The following is a 21,290-nucleotide window of genomic DNA, read 5'->3' as shown; positions in this document are numbered from 1 at the left end:
TTGCTGGTTGTTTGATTTGTTGATTGGTTGAATGGCTGGTTGATTGGTTGGTTGGTTGATTGGTTGTCTGATTTGTTGGTTGGTTGGTTGGTTGGTTGGTTGTCTGATTTGTTGGTTGGTTGATTGATTGGCTGGTTGGTTGGTTGATTGGTTGTTTGATTTGTTGGTTGGTTGGTGTGGGGTCCACAGGCTGCAGTGCCGTGGTGTTGTACATAGAAGGGATCACATTAAGTTTCAAGGCACATAGATATAACAGCACAGTAAAGTACATGCCCACAGCTGTACACCATCAGAAACCAGCTGTTTTCAGCTCATCCACACATTTTCATTTCAGGATTATGCAGAACATGAAACTCATACAGATGTTGCTAATTGTGGTTTCAAAAGCTACAGCGCTGGAGTAGGTGTTGCAAGACTTGGAGTTATGATAAAATCACAGCTCTACACACAAAAACAAAACAATTCTGAATATTTTCATGAGGAAAAAGAAAAATTTCATAATGTGGGTGACACTGCTGTCGGTTGGAGACACAGCAGGTGGGATGCAGGCCTCCCCCATGCAAGGACAAGCAGAGGTACAACAAATACACACAGTTTGTACTCAACAGTGCATCTGAGTGCACATTATAGCCCTTCACAAATTAGCTTAAGAGAAGAAGGCGGAGGTTTTCTGTTCCTCTGCCTCGTCTCCTCATCTGTAGTCACAGGAACCTTCCAGAAATCTGGACTAATTACTTTTTACATTTGGTGCTGAGCTGTACCCAGAAAGTACATCTTAAATAGTCCTAATGTTTTTTATTTTTTATGTTTTTACTTATTTATTTATTTATCATAAAACAACAGAGAAAGCAGCTACAGACATGATTTTGTTGCCCCGAAAGCCTTTCTGGCGCTACGTGAGTGCTGGCTTTGGCACAAATCACTTTCAACATCTACTGGACATCAAGGTTCTCCATTATGTACACGAAGCCCATTTAACCGTTTGACCATGACAAGTGTGGCGTTTCACCAGGATGATTGTGGATAAGCTCTAACTGCGTTGGTGCAGCACACAAACAGAAGAGGGAGGGAAGAAGCCACGAAACGCCAGATAGAGAGAGGCAGGAGAGGAGTCGTGCTCCGTAGGCTTGAGGCAGCGAAAAGCCAAAAAAAGATGAGAATTTGAAACGACTTCACTGTGGGGGGCGCAGAATGCACCAATGCAGAAATGTTGAGCGAACCTGGATTAAAGTTACCAATGAGCCCCCAGATCCGGAACTGGTCGGCCTGATCATCGACTCTGATGATGAAATAAACATCCGGACGACACGTTCTGAGCAACGAGGTCAAATCATAAAAACTGTTCCGACATGCACATCGATCTGAACACAACTGTGAGTTCTTTGAAACTGTGATGCACGGTGACTGAAATACACCCCCAGAGAGTGTCATGATTCTCACAACCAACATTTACAACATTTGTCTGCTTCTGTGAGTGAGCTCTGAGGATGATGGAGCCCAACACGACTGACACATCAGCTAATGGTCAACTAAAACCATATTCGCACGGGATTAGTTTTACCTAGGGACCACATGCTATTTGTAATAATTACAGAGATTGTCTGTGTTGTTAATCCTGTGTGAATCGGCCATGTCAGTAATTTGTAAAGTAAAAATTCCCCCGCAAATTACCTACTATATTTTGCTGAACTCCGAGGTCCTGTGATAATACTAATCCAATGCGAATAGGCATCTCTGAGATTTGGACAGAAATGGGCACATTTTTATTTGCTTTTGGCAATGGAGGCTGCATTGGAGTGCATAAATAACCTTTAGTGTCCCAGACCAGCAAAAGACTATCGACCCGTAACGGTCGGATGTTAGCGGATGTTACGCAATACGCAGCACGTTAACATCATATCCAGAAGATGTCCGTGAATTTCAGCTAAATCTCAGGCTTTGGTTATCCCGTACGAATGTGCCATAAAAGTAGATGTTGGGGAGTAATTTATTTATTACATGTGATACTAATCCCGTGCGAATAGGACTTGTTTCATCGCTGCTCTAAAGAGACTTTGAAGTTTGACCATTAATCCCATTAACCAGGTCTGACTTTATCAAAAGGTCCATTTTGGAGGGTGTTATGCAACAGATCTGATATCTAATGTGATTAAATTGTCATAAAATCAGATTTCTGTAACAGTTTTTTCCTGTATCTTGTCGTCCTGTACAGCTGATGTCAGAGTGATCTTTGTTACTCCTTCAGCTACTTTAATCTGATATGTGCTTTTTATTAATGGTGAAACGGTTCCTCTGAATATTAGCAAAGCACGGTTGTATTTCAGTCCATTCTTTTTGAGAAAGAAAGCAACAAAACAAAAAATACTATTGTGATTTAATGGTTGCATGGTCCTCAGACTGGGTCAGCCTGAGCCTTGCTGGAGTTCTGGGAAGACAAGTAAATATAAGTTCAGCGAGCCACGTTCATCAAGCAGATCAAAACATATTGTCAGTGATGTGAACAGCCAGCTTCAGTAGAATATCTCTTGGGGCGTCAGATTTTCTGCTCTGCCGACACATTCAGCTGGTTTTAGCTCATTCATACGACCATTAGCACTTGACCTGACGTGAGCTCAAATGCAGGAACCTTCTGTGTTCCTGGAAGATGAAGAAGAACCTCAGAAGAACTTTCTGCAGCAGAACCTTCTGTGTTGTAGAGAGGTTCTGTCTGAGCCCATTTGGAGCAGACAGAGGGGACCAAAACAGAAAACTGAGGACAGATAAAAAAACGAAACATTTTCTAAGGTCTCCAGTTCAAATCCCGGACGGGGGCCTTTCTGGGTGGAGTTTGCATGTTCTCTCCGTGCTATGTGGGTTTTCTCCGGGTACTCCGGTTTCCTCCCACAGACCAAAAACATGCATGTTAGACTGATAGGTAACTCTAAATTGTCTCTAGGTGTGAGTGAGAGAGTGAATGGTTGTTTGTCTCGTTTGTCTCTATGTGTCTCTGTGATGGACTGAGACCTGTCCATGTGTCCCTGTAAAGATAATGGATGGATGGATGGATCTTGTATGACTAGTTCTGTGGAGAGTGTGTAAGTATGTGTGTGGCTGTGATTGGTCGATGGTTGAAGCGTTGGTCATGTGATCAGTTGGCCGTGGGTTTGATCCCTGGTTGGAACATTCATGATATATTCTCAATTCACTTTTACATATTTTTAATAAAAGTGAAAAAACTTTGAGTGCTCATCAAACCTCTCTCTCTCTCTTTCTCATGTGTCAGTCAGTCGTGTTGTGTTCATTAATTTAGTTGTGCGGTGAAGCGGTTAAATTATCCCCTTTCCAGGTTGGGGGGGGGGGGTGGATGTGGATAAGGGAGGCGTCCGTTTCTCTGATTTATTAGACGAGGCTATGTTTTGCGAGACCTAACCTCGACCCGCGGGAAGAAAAAAATGGCAACAAGTTCATGCACAAAAACAAAACAACAATAAATTAAAAATTAAGCAACATACAGTATCCTATTTTTATCACAGAAATGCAGTTAGTAATTCAGGAAGTTACTGTCTGCCTCACTAATGTTTTTCCTCGGGACCATGGAACAAAATGTAACGAGTGTCTAGACAGATGTGTAGACAACACAGTACACAAAAACAGAATGAAGTTTTACTGTCAAATATATGTAACTACACACGATGATGAATGTTGGTGCGTTTTACTTCAAATCAATTTATTTTCCTCTTTTATAACCAAGGGTCAAAATAGTCTTTATACAAAAACACCCAATACCATACTGCTGTTGTTTTTACTCACTTAAAAACATCCGTTTTTGCTACAAGCTTATGTTTTCCTGTACTTTCCGTTGTATATGTCGCATCAGTCCAAATATGTCTAATAAAGTGGAAAAAAACATAAATATATCGCTTCGCCGCATAAGTCGCATCTATTATGCGTCACCGCTGACCACCTGGAAATGTGGGTCGGTGTTGTGCCAAAAATCGATTGGCTGCCAAATGGCGGCCGCTGGAGCGTGCGTGGGAGGATTTTTAACAAAAATTTAACAAGATTAACATTTAAAAACAATTATTTGTTTGCTCTAAATTATAGTAAAGGTGTGTCTCAGCCTAGCATTTCCTTAATAAATGCATTTTAATGGTCAAATCAGCTGTATTTAGCCTGGGCGGCGAAATGCAGCTGATTTGACGTTTGCTCCAGGAGTTCCGGAGCGAGATGAAGGTGGCTGTATGGCAAGCCAAGAGTCTCATTAATAGCCACTTGTACATATTAATGAGACACTTGACTTGCCATATAACTCGAGCACTCTAGCAACTGAAAATGTTAATGTTCAATATTTCCCGTGTCAGAATGAATGAAATTGTCAGATCTCAGCCAAAAATTGAGTTATAAATATGAGAAAAACGTATATTAGTCACTTCAGTGTATAAGCCGCAGGACTTGCAAACTCATGCAAAAGGTACGACTTATACAGCAAAAAATATGGTAGTTGAAGTTTTTGTCACTCTAATTGGTACCTCATGTTATACTAATTTGGCTTTTTATAAGTAAGTTATGTGTTATTTGTTGAGCATGTTTTAGCTGGTATTTATTCTGTAAACTGCTAAAACCTGAGTGTTAGATAAATCCAAATCCAATCTAAATGCCGTGTTTTAGTAGTCATCTTCTTGAATTATAAAGCGTAAACAACTAGCTGTGTGAATAACTCTAATTCTAAATGCAGTAAACTTAATGTTGCGGAAAACCACGGAAATGAAATGTGTAGATTTAGTGGTAATGTGAAAAGTATAAAATGTTATTGATGATCATAATAAAAGCACTGCTAGTTGCGTAACAGTCACCCAGAGACAAATAACTCCGTTTTTATCTCCCACCCACCACATTGCATACCCATACACACTGAGACATTATCTTTGTTAGTTTCACGCATATTATTTCTTCCATTGTCTTGTTTGTTGTCTCTTTTAATTTATTTATGGCTCTCTCCCTTTGAATGCATGACACACTGTTCTGCTTTATAAGTTTGGATATCTCCCTTAACCAAATCAAAAGTGAATATGAAAGGTCATGAACCCAGGAACCTGCCAAATGACAACATTGACAAAGTTGATGTAGACTCTGCACGGCAGCACAGAGTCTGGGGTGTGTGGGGATTCTCCTGTAAGAATCAGGGAAGCGTACAAAGATACTGGTTTGCTGCGCTCTGCTTGTTTCAATGATACAAAATGGAGAAGCTGAGTTTGCCTTTACATCCCCTCCCTTCTGAACATAAATTGAACATGTATTGTGTGTTCCCACAAAGGTTAACAGCAATCCATTTCATATGTACAAAGTCAAGCTGTTCTGAAGGAGCAAGGTTAGGGGGCCTGTGGGGAGGATTTCCTATTCGATCAATAATCCAAGATGCTGGGTTTGTATTTATGCAACAGCTTCTCCCACCAAGAGGCCAGATGGAGAAAGAAAAGCATCTTTTGTTTATCTGCAGATAGAAGTGTTCCCATTTCCTTGCTCTTAAGATAAAGTACAACCAAACTAATCATGCAGTGACACTTCATCTTTGGGTCATCGTTTCAGATCTGCTCCATTGAAAGGCCACAGGGAAATAAAGTTTTCCTCTGCGGTTCTTCTATGTCCAGGAAAGTCAGTGCTGGATCTCTCTACGAATGCATCCATCATGTTGAGCAAAGATGGCGGTTGGTGTTGTTCACCGCTCTCCTGGACAGGTCTTCAACAGTCGACTATATGAGTCAACCTCTTGGTTCAATAGTCGCTCAGTGACAAGATGTTCCTTAAAAATGTTTGGTTTCAACACAAGCCAAGGGGTAAAATATACATGTGCTTGCTCTAATTCAGGGTTACCATGTTGAGGTTGACTCAGTAACCCATTAGCTGGAGTCAATGCCCTTCCCCTGACTTCTGAAAACCTTCAGGAAACAGTTTTTCCTTCAGACTTTACTTGTGTCCACGAGCACCCATTACGTCATCGATCTACCACTGCATTTCTGAGCACTTGCTTAAGCAGTGCCTTGTAGTTTAGTTTATCTTTATCCCGTGAATGTCCCTGCTTCACCCTCAAATGCTGGTCTGCAGCTCGCCGTTGAGCAGGGCAGCATCGTGAGTCTCCAGGTTGGCGTTGGTGATCATGGCTTCGTTAACCATCCTGCTCCTGTCCGCCCTGCTGTCGCTGCGCTCGATCTCATCCAGGCCCGTGACCTTTTTCAAGCACAGGACGTTCTGAAAGCTCTTCTTGAAGTTGTTCGACAGGAAGGCATACAGGATGGGGTTGGCGCAGCTGTTGGCGTAGCCGAGCACCACCACAAAGTCGAAGGTGCTCTTCACGACGGAGGTGGGCTTTATGGAGCTGGTGACGGAGGTGACGTTGAAGATGTAGAAGGGCAGCCAGCACAGAACGAATACCGCCACCACAATGGACACCATGCGGGTCACCTTACGCTCCGAACGTTTGCGCTTCGAGGAACAAACACGCATTCCAGAAGATTTCACCTGCAGAGAATGGAAAGGGGATAATTATTTTTTTAAATTTAAATACACAGATAAGCTGAACAAAGTGTAAATAAATTCGGACTGCAAGAGTTTTAAAATTTTTGAAATAAGAGAAAGACTACATAGACAGTTCACTAATCAATCAAAGGACGAGAAGAAAACTGTATAAAACGTGTGACATGTTAACGCACAGTTACATGGATGTTGGCTACAGCCTCGTCTTCACTGGACAGACAGAAGAGTGCATCCCTCGTGTAATTTACTGAAAAACAGTAATGACGTGAATACAGCTTGCAAGAGGCCTCAAAGAAAACTGCTTGGCAGCAGTCAAGAAACTGAACCAAAAAGTTTTTTTTCTGAACCATTTTGGCCTTGGTTTTCCTCATGCTGTTTCTGTGAGTAGCAAATTGGCCATCTGGCCTAAAACATTTGATTATGATTATTGATTGTTTTGAACAGATGGTTCCTTTTTTTTTACAAGTGTTAGAAGCCGGTTTCTTGGAATTCAACAGGTTGCCTTGAGGCACATCAAGGAGTTGCTATTTATGGGACGGATCTGGTTGGCAGGCCTCAGAATGACAGTCTTTTGGATGAAAGACGAAACGCTTCTCCCTTAAAGAAACTTGTCCAGATGAAATGATTTAACCTTTTTGTGAAACATAAGTATTTATCAAATGGCTTTTAAAAATCAACATCTTCTCAAAGAATACTATCTTCTTCTTGTCCAGATTCATGCTCAATAATCCAGGTAGAAAAATCCAACAAAGTTAAGTCAGTTCCTCTGGACTGTTTCTTTTTGTTAAAACGTTTTGTTCTATTTCATATAGGCTTCACCCTTTAAGGCTATCGCTAGTGGGTTTATCCTTTCACGCGCAGCACTGAAAACTTTAGTTCACGCCCACCTGCTGTGTGGGCCTCACCCCCGGTCCATATAAATTACGGTGAGACCGGGTAATCGGCTCCCATTTTTCTTCAGCCAGCTAGCTAGCAATGTCAGAAGAACGAAGAAGGAAAAGCTGTCCAGCTTTGACCAGCACAACCTTTGCTAAGGATGCCTGGATCTTTGCCACGCCAACCTCCTGCCGTCCCAGTGAGCTATTCTTCCCCGAGGAGAAGCAGAGACAAGCAGCCTTGTTCAAGGTAAGCGCCGAGGAGTGTTTGTCCGTGGCGGGCCACTACTCGCTGGACGACACCATCGCCTTTTCTAACTTGTTTTCCTCACGGTGAATCGGATGAATCCCTCGAAAAAGGCATTGTTGGCAGCAGCTCCGCTGAGTGTTTGTCCGTGGCGGGCCGCTACTCGCTGGACGACACCATCGCCTTTTCTAACGTTTTTTCCCTCACAGTGAATCGGATGATTCTTTCGAAAAAGACGATGCGGGCAGCAGCTCCACTGAGTGTTTTTTTCCGTGGCGGGACACTATGCGCGGGATGATGCCACCACTTTTCTTTGATGCAGAGTCACGCAGTGAATTAGATGACTCCTCCGAGAAAGGCAATGCTGGAAACAACCTCGCTGCCCCTACCCTCCTGGAGAGCGTAGTGACGGAAGAAGAGTGGTCGAGCAGATGCTCAGCTACCTCGGGTCTTCCCACGTTGGTGACCACACCGCTCCCAGCCGTTGGCCGGCATAATCCAGGAGGCTGCTAACACAAGGGACTTTCCGTCCCTCGCCTCCCTCCGCCCTGATCGGATGATCTGGTGGGAAGGTTTGGCTCCACCCCAGCTCGTCGCCCTGATACCATCTGGCCTTGCTGTCCAGCTGTGACATCACATTGGAACGAGGCTGCAGCTGGGCCCGGCAAGCTGAAGACATCCATCTCCACCTTCACCCCGATCTCCTGAGTGGAGGGTTTTTACAGATCAGTGTTTTATTCCCTTGGTTCTCCCCCCTGGAGCCAAGCCTGGCGGAGGCACTTGGGGCAAAAGCTTCCAGGATGGACTGGCAACCTATCCCTCCAGGAAAGCATGACCAGAGGGTGACAAAGCTCTCCAGCCGAGCTCACCAGTGCACATCCCAGGCGGTCGCGGCGAATAACAACATCGGTCTGCTGGCCTACAGCATCTCAAAGAGGCCGGAGGAAGCAGACTTGCTGAAGGAGACAAATAGCTCTCTCTGTAAAGTTGCTGACATCATCTTAAACATATGCACCACCTCTGCGGTCTACCTGTCCCGCATCGCCACTCGGATGACCATGATCCAGAGGACCACCTGGCTCCGCCTCTCGCTATCCTTGTCCGAGAGGCTGCAGAAAGACCTGCTGGAGGGCCTCATCACCCCAGAGGTGCTGTTCGGGGCCAACTTTAGGACAATCCTTGAGAAATCGCAGAGGGCCGAGGAGGCCTCAGAGACTGTACACCATCTGGTGACGTCACAGTCCTCCTCCCACCCCTCCGGCCGCTGGAGAGACCGCCTTGGCCAGCAACAGCAGCAGAGGCGGGTGCCCCACAGCTGCGGCAGCAACTTCATACTCTGCTCCTCCGCCGGCCCCCTCCACCAGGTAACAGATCCTTGAGGAAAACTGAGACGTTTAATTTCTAAACATAACGTCCCAGTGGCTTTTAAACCCCAAAATACATTACGGCAAAGACTGGTTCATCCCAAAGATCCAGTCCCCCGGCACAAACAGAGTAATGTTGTGTATGCTGTTCAGTGTCAGGAGGGCTGTGATCAGTCTTACATCGGGGAAACTAAACAGCCACTGGCCAAAAGGATGGCCCAGCACAGAAGATCAACATCATCAGGCCAGGATTCTGCGGTCTACACTCATCTCCAGGCCAGCGGTCACTCTTTCAAGGATGAAGATGTGCACATCCTGGACAGAGAGGAACGATGGTTTGAGAGAGGAGTAAAGGAGGCCATCTTTGTGAAAATAAATTGTCCATCATTAAACAGGGGTGGAGGCCTCCGGGTTCAACTGTCCCCCTCTTACAATGTTGTGATTGCTAGTATCACTCAGCCCTCTGTGAGTAGTAAACAACCATCAGTGTGCTAATGACCCATTGTTAGGCTGATGGTCCTTCTTGAGCATGTGATCAGCTGGTTTTGGTTGTCAGCAGCAAACTGGTTGATCCACTCTGAGAAGGTGCTATTTAGGAGACTGAGCTGAAAACAGCACCTCAGACTGAGGAAGTCTCTTGGATGAGAGACGAAACGTTTCTAGATTTTTTTGCTTTGTTTTGTTTTTTGCTTTTTTGAATGTCCAGAGGACCAGATTGAACTTTTTTGGAGCATTTTAAATGGCACTACAGTTCAGTAAATATCACAAAACACTCGTCTGCCACGTCAGCTAAAATTATGTTTTTTTCAGCAGACCAAGTCTGGTAAAATCCCTCATTTTTCAGCCAGAGCCCATTTTTAATTTCTGCTGTTTTCTGCCCACTCACAGTGACAGGAGTAAACGTGTTTCTCCACGACAGCTGCAGCCTCCACCGAAACGGCGTCTCACTCAGAAAGCGCTCATGCCTCCTCTCAGTGCGCGCCGGCTCACCTCAGCTCTAATGTGAGACCGCAGCCTGGGCTCAGCACAGAGGCACACATACGGCCTTTTTTCTGTCTGAGCCCCCCTTGGGTTCCTCCCAGAGAATCTCCGGAGTGAGTGATGGCAGTAAGGCTTTTTAGTCTTGTTGATGTTCATGAGAAACATGACACAACACATATGCGTGCCCACTCTCCGAGCATTACTCAGAGTGGCAGCGAGTGTGTTCCCTGGACAGATGGATGGACCGTCTGATCAGCAGGGGTCACACGCTGCAGTTCGCAGCTCAATCCCCACCATTGAGAGGGTTATAGAGATGGTTCTGTCTTCTCCAGAACAGAGCTCGTCTCTCCAGTCAGAAGTTCAGGAATTTCTGATGAAAAACGTGATTTCCAGAGTTCCCAATGGAGAGGAAAATATGGGCTTTTTTTCCTCCCACTACTTCCTGGTTCTGATAAAAAATGGGAGGGATGAGACCCATTCTCGACCTGTTCATGTTCAGCAATTCGATCATGGGGAGACAATTCCACATGCTGACAAACCTCTGCTGGAGAAATTCACCAGAACGACTGGTTTTCACCTCCATAGATCTGAAGAGCGCATATTTTCACATTTCCATCATTCTGAAACACCCCACGCACGTTTTCGAAATGCATGGAGACGGCTCTGCAGCCGTTACACATGGCAGGAATGAGAATTCTATTTATCTGGACGATCTGCTCTTATTAGCTCGGTCCAGTTAGAAAGCAGTCGCACAGACCAAAACGCTAGTGTTACACCTGCTAAACCTGGGTTTTTCTATAAACTGGGAAAACGTTCAGTTTGTCTGTCCCAGATGATTGTTTATCTGGAAGTGGAGCTAAACTCAACTACAATGAGAGCCCATTTATCACAGCCGAGAGCCGAAGCTCTATCAGCTCAGCTCCACCGTGTCAAACCCTGTAGCATAGTGATAGTCTGCCTGTCATGCAATGCCTGGGACGATGTCAGTGGCCCACATCGTGGTTCCGCTGGGCCTACTTCACATGAGATGCCTTCAGAGATGGTTCGCCCACCTGCGCATAGATCCTGTGCGCCAGAAGAGGCGGATTATCTTTGTGCCCCACTCCGTGAGAACCGATCTGAATCACTGGGGAAACCCCCTCATTCTGTCAGAGGGAGTTCCCATCAGCAGGCCTACATCACATGTCTTAGTTTTCACAGACGCGTTCCTGTCAAGCTGGGAGGAATGTGTCTGTCCCAGGCAGTGGGAGCACAGTGGCTGGACCACATGTCGCTTCACATAAATGTGCTAGAATGTTTTCACGGACTGAAACGTGACTCAGCATGTTGCCCCCCTGCTGCGGGATCAGCATGTTCTGATCCACACAGACAACAAAGTGACAGCAGCTTACATAAACCGTTAGGGAGGTGTGCGCTCAGCCTAACTGTTATGCATCGTGAAACAGCTGTTGTGTTGGGCACACAAAAACCTGCTCTCCATCAGAGCAGTGTACATTCCCAGCATCCTGAACAGGGGAGCAGATATCATGTCGAGGGGCGGTCCCCGCCACAGAGACTGGAGCCTCCATTCCGAGCTGATCTCTTGGATTTGGAGCAGGTTCGGGTGAGCAGCAATGGATCTGTCCGCCACACGGGAGAACACCCAGTGCCATTTATGGTTCTCACTGAGCCCACAAGATGACCCACCGTTAGGAGTGGACGCCTTTGCTCATAGCCCGTGGCCAAAAATGCTTGTTTATGTGCTTATATCAAAGTGGACAGCTTTTCAGCGCTGGTGCATAGAGAAAGGTCTAGAAGACATCTCATGTCCACTAGGTGGCATGCTGTCCTTTCTGCAGCAGCTGATGGACAGAAATCTAGCGTCCAGCCCATTTAAGACTTATGCTGCAGCTATTTCTTCCTGTCACGAAGGCTTCAGTAACACAACAGTTCTTAATCACCCGTTGATGAAGCGTTTCCTGAAAGGTGTACGGAGACATAGACCGGTGTCACGTCCACTAGCTCCACATTGAGACCTAATGATGGTCCAGCATGCTCTGATCAAAGCTCCTTCTGAGCCTTTAGATCAGGATTTACTTAAATTTCTGTCATTTAAAACAGCCCTGCTGTTAGCGCTGACGTCGGCAAAGAGAGTGAGTGTTTGTTTGCTCTCTCTGTTATTCCCTCATGTCTCAGAATTCAAGCTGACGGCAGTTCAGCTGTACTGCGTTTTAACCCTGCTCTGAAAAGCATCACAAGCTCATTCAGATCGAGAGTGATAACCTTGGATGGGTTTTTATAATCTTTCTCATAATTCTGAGGAAGCAACATCTCACCTCCTTCTGTCCCATGCACACATTTTCATGTTACATGGCGCACACGGCCGCACTGCACCGCTTTCAGCATATATTCGTGCATTACTGGGACAGCTCTTCAGGACGTCCTCTTTCCACCCAGTGCCTCTCACATTGGTTTTGTGAGGCTATTTCTGAAGTTTACAGTTCATCTGGACTGGATCCTCCAGGAATCTCAGCGCATTCCACCAGAGTGTTTTCATCCCTCCATGGCTCTGCATGGAGGGATGACCGTGGAGGATATTTGTATGGCGGCTGCCTGTCATCGCCATGTTCAATTATTTGTTTTTATCTATGTGATGTTTCTACATTCTCCATGACCCATTCTGTTCTCAGGGTTCTGACAGAATGATTATTTGTTTCATGGAGCCTCACTTTTGAGCTCACACCTGCCTGCATGCAGTCGCAGTGTGAGATATTTATTATCAGTCACAAGTTCATGGCTACTGATTTTATCGTTATTAATCGGTTCATCCTGAGGAGCTGTTGGTCTGCTCTGTTCATCGTTACACTGTTACAATTCATAACCTCCATTGTTCCTATTCACAGCAGCAGGTCTGTTATCTCAGCCTTTTTTTTCCTCACCAGAGATCTTTTCTCCGGTGCGCTCCTGCACATGGAGCACACAAATACGCAGCACGTAATTACGCACACAGAAGGCTGAGTGATGACATTTTTTTGTGCAAGCACCTTCATGTTGTGTCTGAGTGGACCCAGTGAGGCATAAACTACATCCTGCTTCACCTTTAACCCACTAGCTATAGCATTAAACGGCGAAGCCTGTACGAAATAGAATGTTGGTTACATATTGTAACCCCAGATTCTATGAGTATAGGCGCAGCCCTTTAAGCTCTGGGCCTCGCTGGTTCCTAAATGGCTGAAGAAAAAAGCTATTTGGGAGCCGATTACTTGGTCTCACCGTAATTTATATGGACCAGGGGTGAGGCCCACACAGCAGGTGGGCATGGACTAAAGTTTTCAGTGCTCCGCTCTGCGCTAAGGGACAAACCCACTTGCGATAGCCTTAAAGCGCTGTGCCTATACTCATAGAATCTGGGGTTACAGTACGTAACCAACGTCTTTCAGCCAAAAGACTTCATTAGTCCGAGGAGCCACAACAAACTTAGTCTTAAAAGCAGCTTCACATAGAGGGTCAACCAGTTTGATGGTGCTCAGATGGTTTCTCAAGTCTGCCTTCTCCCCGCCGACTTGTTTGAGGCATTCATGGCCAAAGTGTTATTTATCTATTAGATGTAATTATATTTGTTACAGGTAATTACAAATGTTTTAGGCCAGATCTGGCCTAAAACATTTGATTTGTTGTACTTGATGATTGATTGTTTTGCACGTGTTAAAAGTCTACTTCTGAGATTCCAACTGGCTTGAAACACAGCAGTGAAGGCTACTTATGAGACAGATCTGGTTGGAAGGCCGTAGACTGAGAAAGTCCTCTGGATGGGGGACGAAACGTTTCTCATTTAAACAAAACTGGTCCAGATGACACGATTTAACCTTTTTTTGTTGTTATCTACCAGGATGATTGAGCTTACAACCTTTTTTTTTCCAGTGAGAGATATTCTTTTGAAAATGTAATTACTTCTAATAGATTTACTGAACACTTAGAGCTTGAGTGGCCCTATCAGCTGGATGGTCGACTTGTTCCAGTAGCAACAAAAGAGAATCAATTTATTGAGCAGACAACATCAGGCTCCACAGCAGTTAGGGCAACATGGTTTGTTTTAGCTTTTGAAGGTTGAAAATCATAATTTAGTATTGGACAAAGAAAACAAGAAACACAGTTTTGGTCCAACTAAAGTACTGAGTTGAATTATTCTAATTAAACTGGTCAGTGTTGTACCTTTCTGAACTGGTTCAATTTTAATGATTTGGCTAAATCAAAGTTTGGTACATCAGAATGATCAAGGTTTGGAAAGGCAGCTACCTGAAAAGGGTCTTATCAACTTTAATGTGGCCCAAACTGCTACGTGTATGCTCATAAATGTTATATCAATATGACCGGCTCAGCACCGTGATGTGTGCTTTTACTTTTATTGGTGTTTCGAGTTACCACGGCAACGTAATTTGTTTATAGATGCCATTTTCCCATTGAAAAACACTGACAGAACTCTTTTATTGCCTCTAAGTGACACAGTGAGGTCACATGACATAGAGTGGAGAGGTCTCTGAACAAAACACCAATTAACTTTTGGAGCCATTTTGGTTCCAGATCCAAAATCCAAGATGGCTGCCTGAGCTAAAAAGTAAAAATACTATCAATCAGCTGTTTTCAGAGATATTAAGCTGAAATTTGGTGTGGTGCTAGATGAAAGCAATGCCCAATAAATACTGAATTCAAATTTAAAAATCCAAGATGACCACAAAAACTAAATGTAATGGTTTTAACAGCTATTGTTGCACATACAGAGCTGAAATTTGGTGAGGTTATAGCTGCGAGCGTCCCCCATCACATACTGAATCCACATCAAAAATCCAAGATGGTCGCCATAGTTTAAAAGAAAAAAAATATATAGCTCATTGAATTTTTGCCACCTGGTATGGTGGTAGCTGAGCACGAACTGTCAAATCAAAATGTTAAAATGGCCGCCACATAGCAATCCCCACCAAAGTTTCTTTACAAACTTTCTAGAGTTGACACTACGGCTCTATTGATCCAAACTGGACTGTACGTTCTTCAAGACGTGTCAAACAAATATTTGACAAACAGCCAAATTAAAAGTTTTTTCCTCTTCAAAAGTAGTATTTTAAAAAGCTCCAAGCAGCTTGCAGCGTCCACATGTCCTGTCTGTGGGCTCAGGGTGCAGCAGGATGGCTCCTCAGCATAAACACTGGAGTTTGTGTGAGTTTGTCCACAGAGGTCGTGATCACTGAGCCGATCGCTCTGCAGCCTCGTTGTTTTTAATTTATGAGTCTCAGGCCAGTTCTCAAGTGTTCCAGGAACCTCAACTAAGCCTCAAATCTCTGACCTCTGAGGGTATTTTGAACATAAGCTGCTGCTTGTTTCATTCTACTGATTGATAAAATAAATGTCAGAGAAAACTCTGACAGCCTGACAGAAACACGCAGCGTTCAAGCTGCAGATGGACACAGCTACATGTTGAACTCAGTGCCGTTCACACGCACAGCGTATATTAAAGGCACTAGTAAAGGTATACCTCTACTCTTTTCTGACATGGTATTTGGCAAAAAGTTATTTAAAAAGTGGGTTTATTTCAAAATGTGGGAGGCGATCACCTGAAGTACTTCGAACCTGTGTTCAGTACATCTGTACCGTGATGGTTCGGTACAAAAACATGCACCATACAACCATCTAGCCAAAACATTTAGGGGGAATGCGATCTGTGTCCAAAACTAATTCACATTGAAGCTTTTTGATCTTTTACTTGATGCAGGAAAAGGCAAAAGATTTGGAGCTATTTCATTTATTTTTTTTAAACAATATTTTTAGGGGCTTCCTTAAAATCAAGGGTATGCTTACAAATACAAACTTTGATGTATACGTTTTCTCTGATAAAAGTATTTAAATGGCACAAAACCTGTCAAAATATCTAGTTTGATGTATTTCAATGTAATGAATTAGATTCCTGCTGTTTTAAGCTCTTTTAAAGAGGGTTTTAGGACACCTTGAAGGTATTAGTTTTAACATTTTTCTTAGTTCATACCTTAGATCTTATTGCTGTTTTTCTTTACAATTTATACTTTTCTTGGATGTAACTGGGACCCTGTGTACACAATTTCATTCCACCACACGTACCACATGTGGTGTGAATGACAAATAAATAAACTTTGACTTTGACAAGAACATTTGCAAGATTGCTTTTATTTGACTTTTAATCCACTTTTAATTGTATTCAGTCAGTTTAGCAGAAAAACGACAATGCCTGTATGGTCTCGACTCTGGCCTCTTGTTGGATTGTGGACTCTTTAACTGTTCAATCTGAGCTGGTGAGGGTCAACAGGGTCCTCTCTGATGCCCTTTTGTCCTCTACTGGTTCCCCTCTGGGTTATGTTCTTTCGCCCTTTTCATTTATTTTATACACAAACGATTGTCGCAGCCAGTTCCCACAGCGTCACATTTTAAAGTTTGCTGATAACTCTGTCATCCTGTCCCTTCTCAGCAGTGATGACCAGACCTGTGGTCGGGGACTTCACTGAACGGTGTGAGTCTTCCTTTTTAAAGGTAAATGTTTCTAAGACAAAGGAGATGGTCATTGATTTTAGAAAAGACTCTTCAGTTGTCACTTCTGTGGTCATTAACGATGAAGCTGTGCAGGTGATGCAACAATATAAATATCTGGGAACTGTTCTTGATGACAAACTGACCTTTGACCCCCATGTGAACTCACTTTGTAAAAAGGTCCACATGAGACTGTATTTTTATCAGAAGCTTTGTGGTTTTAATGTTGATTCTACTTTTATGAGAATGTTTTATTCATGTTTTATTGAATTTCTTTTACCTTCATCTGTTGGTTTGGACTTTTGACCATCAAAAACAGGAACAAACACTTGGGGATTGTCAGGATGTGCAGCAAAACTGCTGGCATAGCCCTGCAGAACCTCACTGACCTACAGAACCTCACTGACCTACACCAGGTGAGGTCAGTGAACAAGGCCAGGCTGATTCTGGCAGATCCTGATCATCCACTCCATGGTGAGTTCAGGTTGCTTCCATCTGGATGCAGGTATCTGCTGCCCAGATGTAGAACAGACTGAAAAACTCATTCATCTCTGTAGTGGTCAGTCTTTTCAACGAACAATAATGATTTCTGTTATTTTAATGGCTTTTCTAGTATGGATGTTTACATGACTGTGAAAAGAAACTGCCCTTTGGAGATATTAAAGATTCTTGAACTGTATTTACAACCACTCATTGCAAAGTCTACTTCAGAGTACTCAGACGTATCATGATCAATCTTTGTTAGTTGTATAAAGTTTCTGCTTTGAAATAACCTCAAAAAACAAAGTCATACCTGGTCAAGAACTTTAGGTTGTGGCCTTGGATGATGCAAATGAAACTCTTTGGCCAATTATTAAATTATGATTTGGTCAGTTGAGGCCCCTTCTACTCCAGATAGGTTTACTATCTTCAGCAAAAAATAAATCTTTGTCCAAATGACAAACAAGAACTAAACAAAATGCTAAATAACCGTACCGTTGTTGCACGAGTTCAAAATCCAAACTGAAAGAGACGTTAAAGTAGAAAGGCCAAGTTTAGAGAAAGAATTGATCTTTGGCTGAAGATTTTTCCATGAACAATTGTAGCTTAGTTTTTTTTAATTACACATTTTACAATCATAAACTTTTTAGCACACAGTTTTAAGGGCTAGAAGTTCAGAATGAGGGAGGTGAGAAAAGGAGTAAAAGCAACTTTAAAAACCTCTGTTTTTCCACCAAAAATACCTCCCACACTTAGTTGGGAGAAAAAATGTCCAATTAAAAAAATATCTGTGATAGTGTGGACAGGGCCTGAAAATATTTTCTTTAATAATGACTTAAAAACATTGTATTCTGAAGTCTGTTGAACCAGTTTTACACTAAATATGTGATTATATTGTGCAAACTTTCCTGCTGATTGGCAAATGGAAGATTATTATTGACATTGTGTCTGTATCATAGCAATACGCTATAATTGAAGGTAATTTGTCTTTTTGAAGAGCCGGGAAGAGTTGAACTTGTTTTTAGTGACTTTGAATTAGAGGATTAGGTGTAGACATAAAGGAAATAAGACGTGCCCTTTGTTTGTTCAGTTATTAATGAAAACAGCTGTTAGAGGACATAAGAACTGTATAAAGTGTCATTCTGGTAGCGGGCCTACCTTGATTATAATGAGCAGGTAGCAGAGACATATCACCGCCAGGGGAAGGAAGAATCCAACGAAGAAGGTGTAGAAGATAAAAGCTTTGTAGTAGATGTCCTGGGGCTCGGGCCACACTATCCCACACACTGGCACTTTGTCCAGTCCACTGAAAATCATAGTTGGTAAGATGACCAGCAGCGACACGCCCCACACTGTCAGGTTAATTAGTTTGGCTATGAAGGGCTTCCGCCATTTTGTGGACCTGATGGGGTGGACTACAGCCAGGTATCGATCGATGCTCATCACCATGAGACAGAAGATGCTGGTAAATTGATTGAGAGAGTCTGAAACAGTGAGGAGGAGGAATACAGACAAGGAGAATTTAAGTTGTGATTAAATGTCAGAGTGAATAAACCACCATCTTATAGATAACAACAAAGACTGAGACTATTAAAGTACTGAAGTTGGTCTTTGTTCCATTCCACCTGAATCTGTTACATCTTCATTTTTACAGACATCAAATGATTGCCTGTTTTTCTAATGTGAATAACAAGGTTTGAGATAACTCTGGTCAAACATCTTTACGGTTCTGAACTGAATGAGACGACCCCAAACTACCAAACAACAGCCATGAGAACAGCAGCTCCAATTCTCCCAAAAAGCTAACATAAAGATCTTCAGAGCTTCCTGTGACGGTTCTGTAGCACAGGAAAGACTGCACGATCGTTTGTGCAAGAAAATTTGATTATTCTATCTCACATGAAATTTTCACAATCAAATCACTCAAGGCAGTGCTGCGAAAGTTTTACTTATAGACTGCTTATTTTAAGTGTGGACGGATTCTGCTTTTACTTAGTCCTTAAACAAAGTCAGTGGAAATAATTTAGTAAATATACATATATAGACACACACATACATACAGACAAAACACATGTATGATGCAAACTCAAAAACACGCAAAAACAAAAAAATTTTTTGTGTTTGCGTGTTTGCATCATACATGTGTTTGCTGCATGTTTGCACCTGTCGGACGCCCTTTCTCCCACAGACCAAAAACATGCATGTTAGACTGATTGGTAACTCTAACTTGTCTTGTCCCTAGGTGAGAGAGAGAGAGAGAGAGAGAGAGAGAGAGAGAGAGAGAGAGAGAGTGAACGGTTGTTTGTCTCATTTGGCTCTATGTGTCCCTGTGATTCAATTTAATTCAATTCAGTTTATTTATTTGGCGCTAAGTTACAATAGAATTCATCTCAGGGCACTGAACAGAAACATTCATGTATAAAAATAATAATTTAACATTATTTATCTGAGGAGCAGACTGCTTTGAATTTAACTCCATCACAGAACTCTCATCTGGAGCAAACGTGAAGGCGACAGTGGAAAAACTCCCTTATGAGGAAGAAACCTTTAGCAGAACCATCCTCAGGACAAGTGTCCATCTGCCTCAACCAGCTGGGTTTGAGAGGAACAGATACACAATGGCAGATTGAGAATCACATGTTAAGATAGAAATATCAAATGAAAATTATTCAATTTTATCAATTCATTTAAGGAAATGAGGCCAATTTGTCCTCTAGTAGTCTAAGCTTAACGCAGCATAACAAACCAACACTAACTATAGGATTTATCAAAAAGGAAAGTCTTAAGCCCAGTCTTAAAACTGGACAATGTGTCAGCCTCACGAGGTCAAGGTTCTTTATCGTCATTCACATCACATGTGGTATGAGGTGGAATAAAACTATGTACACAGGTTCCCAGTTACATAAAACAAAAATTCAAGTTGTAAAGAAAAACAGTAATAAGATCTAAGATATGACTAAGAAATACACCAAACTAAGAATATACTAAGCACTAATAGTACAAAAACAATGTGCCAAACAACAGCAGAACGAACATGAGTCTGTGTGAGCAGATGAAGACGAATGAAGACAGTAACATGAAATAGATCAGCAGCACGAGATCAGCATCATGGATAGTCAGCAGAATGTACTGTATCAACAACCAACAACCACGTGGCACCACAGTGACTTTTTCACAATTATTTGCACAGTGATAATCCTGACCAGGGACTCGTGAGTCTGACAGCCCCAGGGTAGAAGCTGCTCCTCAGCCCAGTGGCTTCGCACTTAACACTCCTCAACCTTCAACCCTTACGGACAGAAACTGGAAGTTGGTTCCACAAGAGAGGAGCCTGACGACTGAAAGATCTTCCTCCCATTCTACTTTTGGAAACTCTAGGAACCACAAGTAAACCTTCAGTCAGAGAAGGAAGTGCTCTGTTAGGAAAATATGGATCAAAAAGATCTCTAATATCAGATGGAGCTAGGTTGTTGAGCACTTTGTAGGTTAGAAGTAAGATTTTGAATTCCGTTTTGGATTTGACAGGGAGCCAGTGGAGAGAAACTGGAGAGATATGATCTTTCCTAATAACTCCAGTTAAGACTCTGGCAACAGCATTTTTGGGTCAAATGAAGATGTTTTAAAGACATATTTGGACACCCAGATAATAAACCACTGCAATAGTCCAGTGTAGACGTGACAAATGCGTGAACAGTTTGTCTGCATCATTTTTAGATAAGATGTTTCTAATTTTAGTAATTTACGCAGGTGGAAGAAGGCAGTTCTAGTAACATTTTTAATGTGGGGGATAAAAGACTGATGGACTGTCCAGGGTGTTCCCCACCTCTCGCACAGTGACTACTGGATAAAGGCACCAGTGACCCCCGTGACGCGAAAAGGAAGAAGTGGGTAAACATAATTGATATATATACACATATATGTGTGTGTATATATACATAGGCTGCACAGAAATCTGTCGGAATCAGTCTTCCCACCATCACAGACATCCACACCTCCAGATGCAGGAAGAGGGCCACCTGCATCATGAAGGACCCCACTCACTCAGCACACACACTTTTTGCCCCACTCCCCTCAGGAAGGAGGTTAAGGAGCATTAAGTGTAGAACCACTAGACTGAGGAACAGCTTCTACCCTGAGGCTGTTAGACTCATGAATCTCTAACTAGAATAATCACTGTGAAAAACCACATCATGTTGCTGCTGATCTGTTTCATGTTGCTGCTGATCTGTTTCAATGTTGATGTGTTCATGCGTGCACATCTGCTCACAGACTCATGTTCATGTTTGTGCTGATGTTCAATGTTTT

General features: G+C 43.0%; 1 protein-coding gene across 1 annotated transcript in view; it reads right to left on the bottom strand.

Moving 5' to 3' along the window:
- Positions 1–5,503: 5,503 nt before the first annotated feature.
- Positions 5,504–21,290, bottom strand: part of LOC119424139 (somatostatin receptor type 2) — a 97,629-nt gene continuing 81,842 nt past the window's right edge. The window contains exons 3-4 of the mRNA XM_037691606.1: positions 18,144–18,469; positions 5,504–6,495 (exon numbers count right to left, since the gene is read on the bottom strand). Of these exons, the coding sequence (XP_037547534.1) occupies positions 6,064–6,495; positions 18,144–18,469 (758 nt within the window). The 3' untranslated portion in view covers positions 5,504–6,063. The remainder of the gene's footprint in view (positions 6,496–18,143; positions 18,470–21,290) is intronic.

Source organism: Nematolebias whitei, chromosome 17 (genome assembly GCF_014905685.2).
Source record: "Nematolebias whitei isolate Nwh7 chromosome 17, NemWhi1, whole genome shotgun sequence".
Lineage (NCBI taxonomy): Eukaryota > Metazoa > Chordata > Actinopteri > Cyprinodontiformes > Rivulidae > Nematolebias > Nematolebias whitei.
The sequence above is the reverse complement of the archived record's forward strand: the minus strand, read 5'-3'. Positions and strand labels throughout refer to the sequence as shown.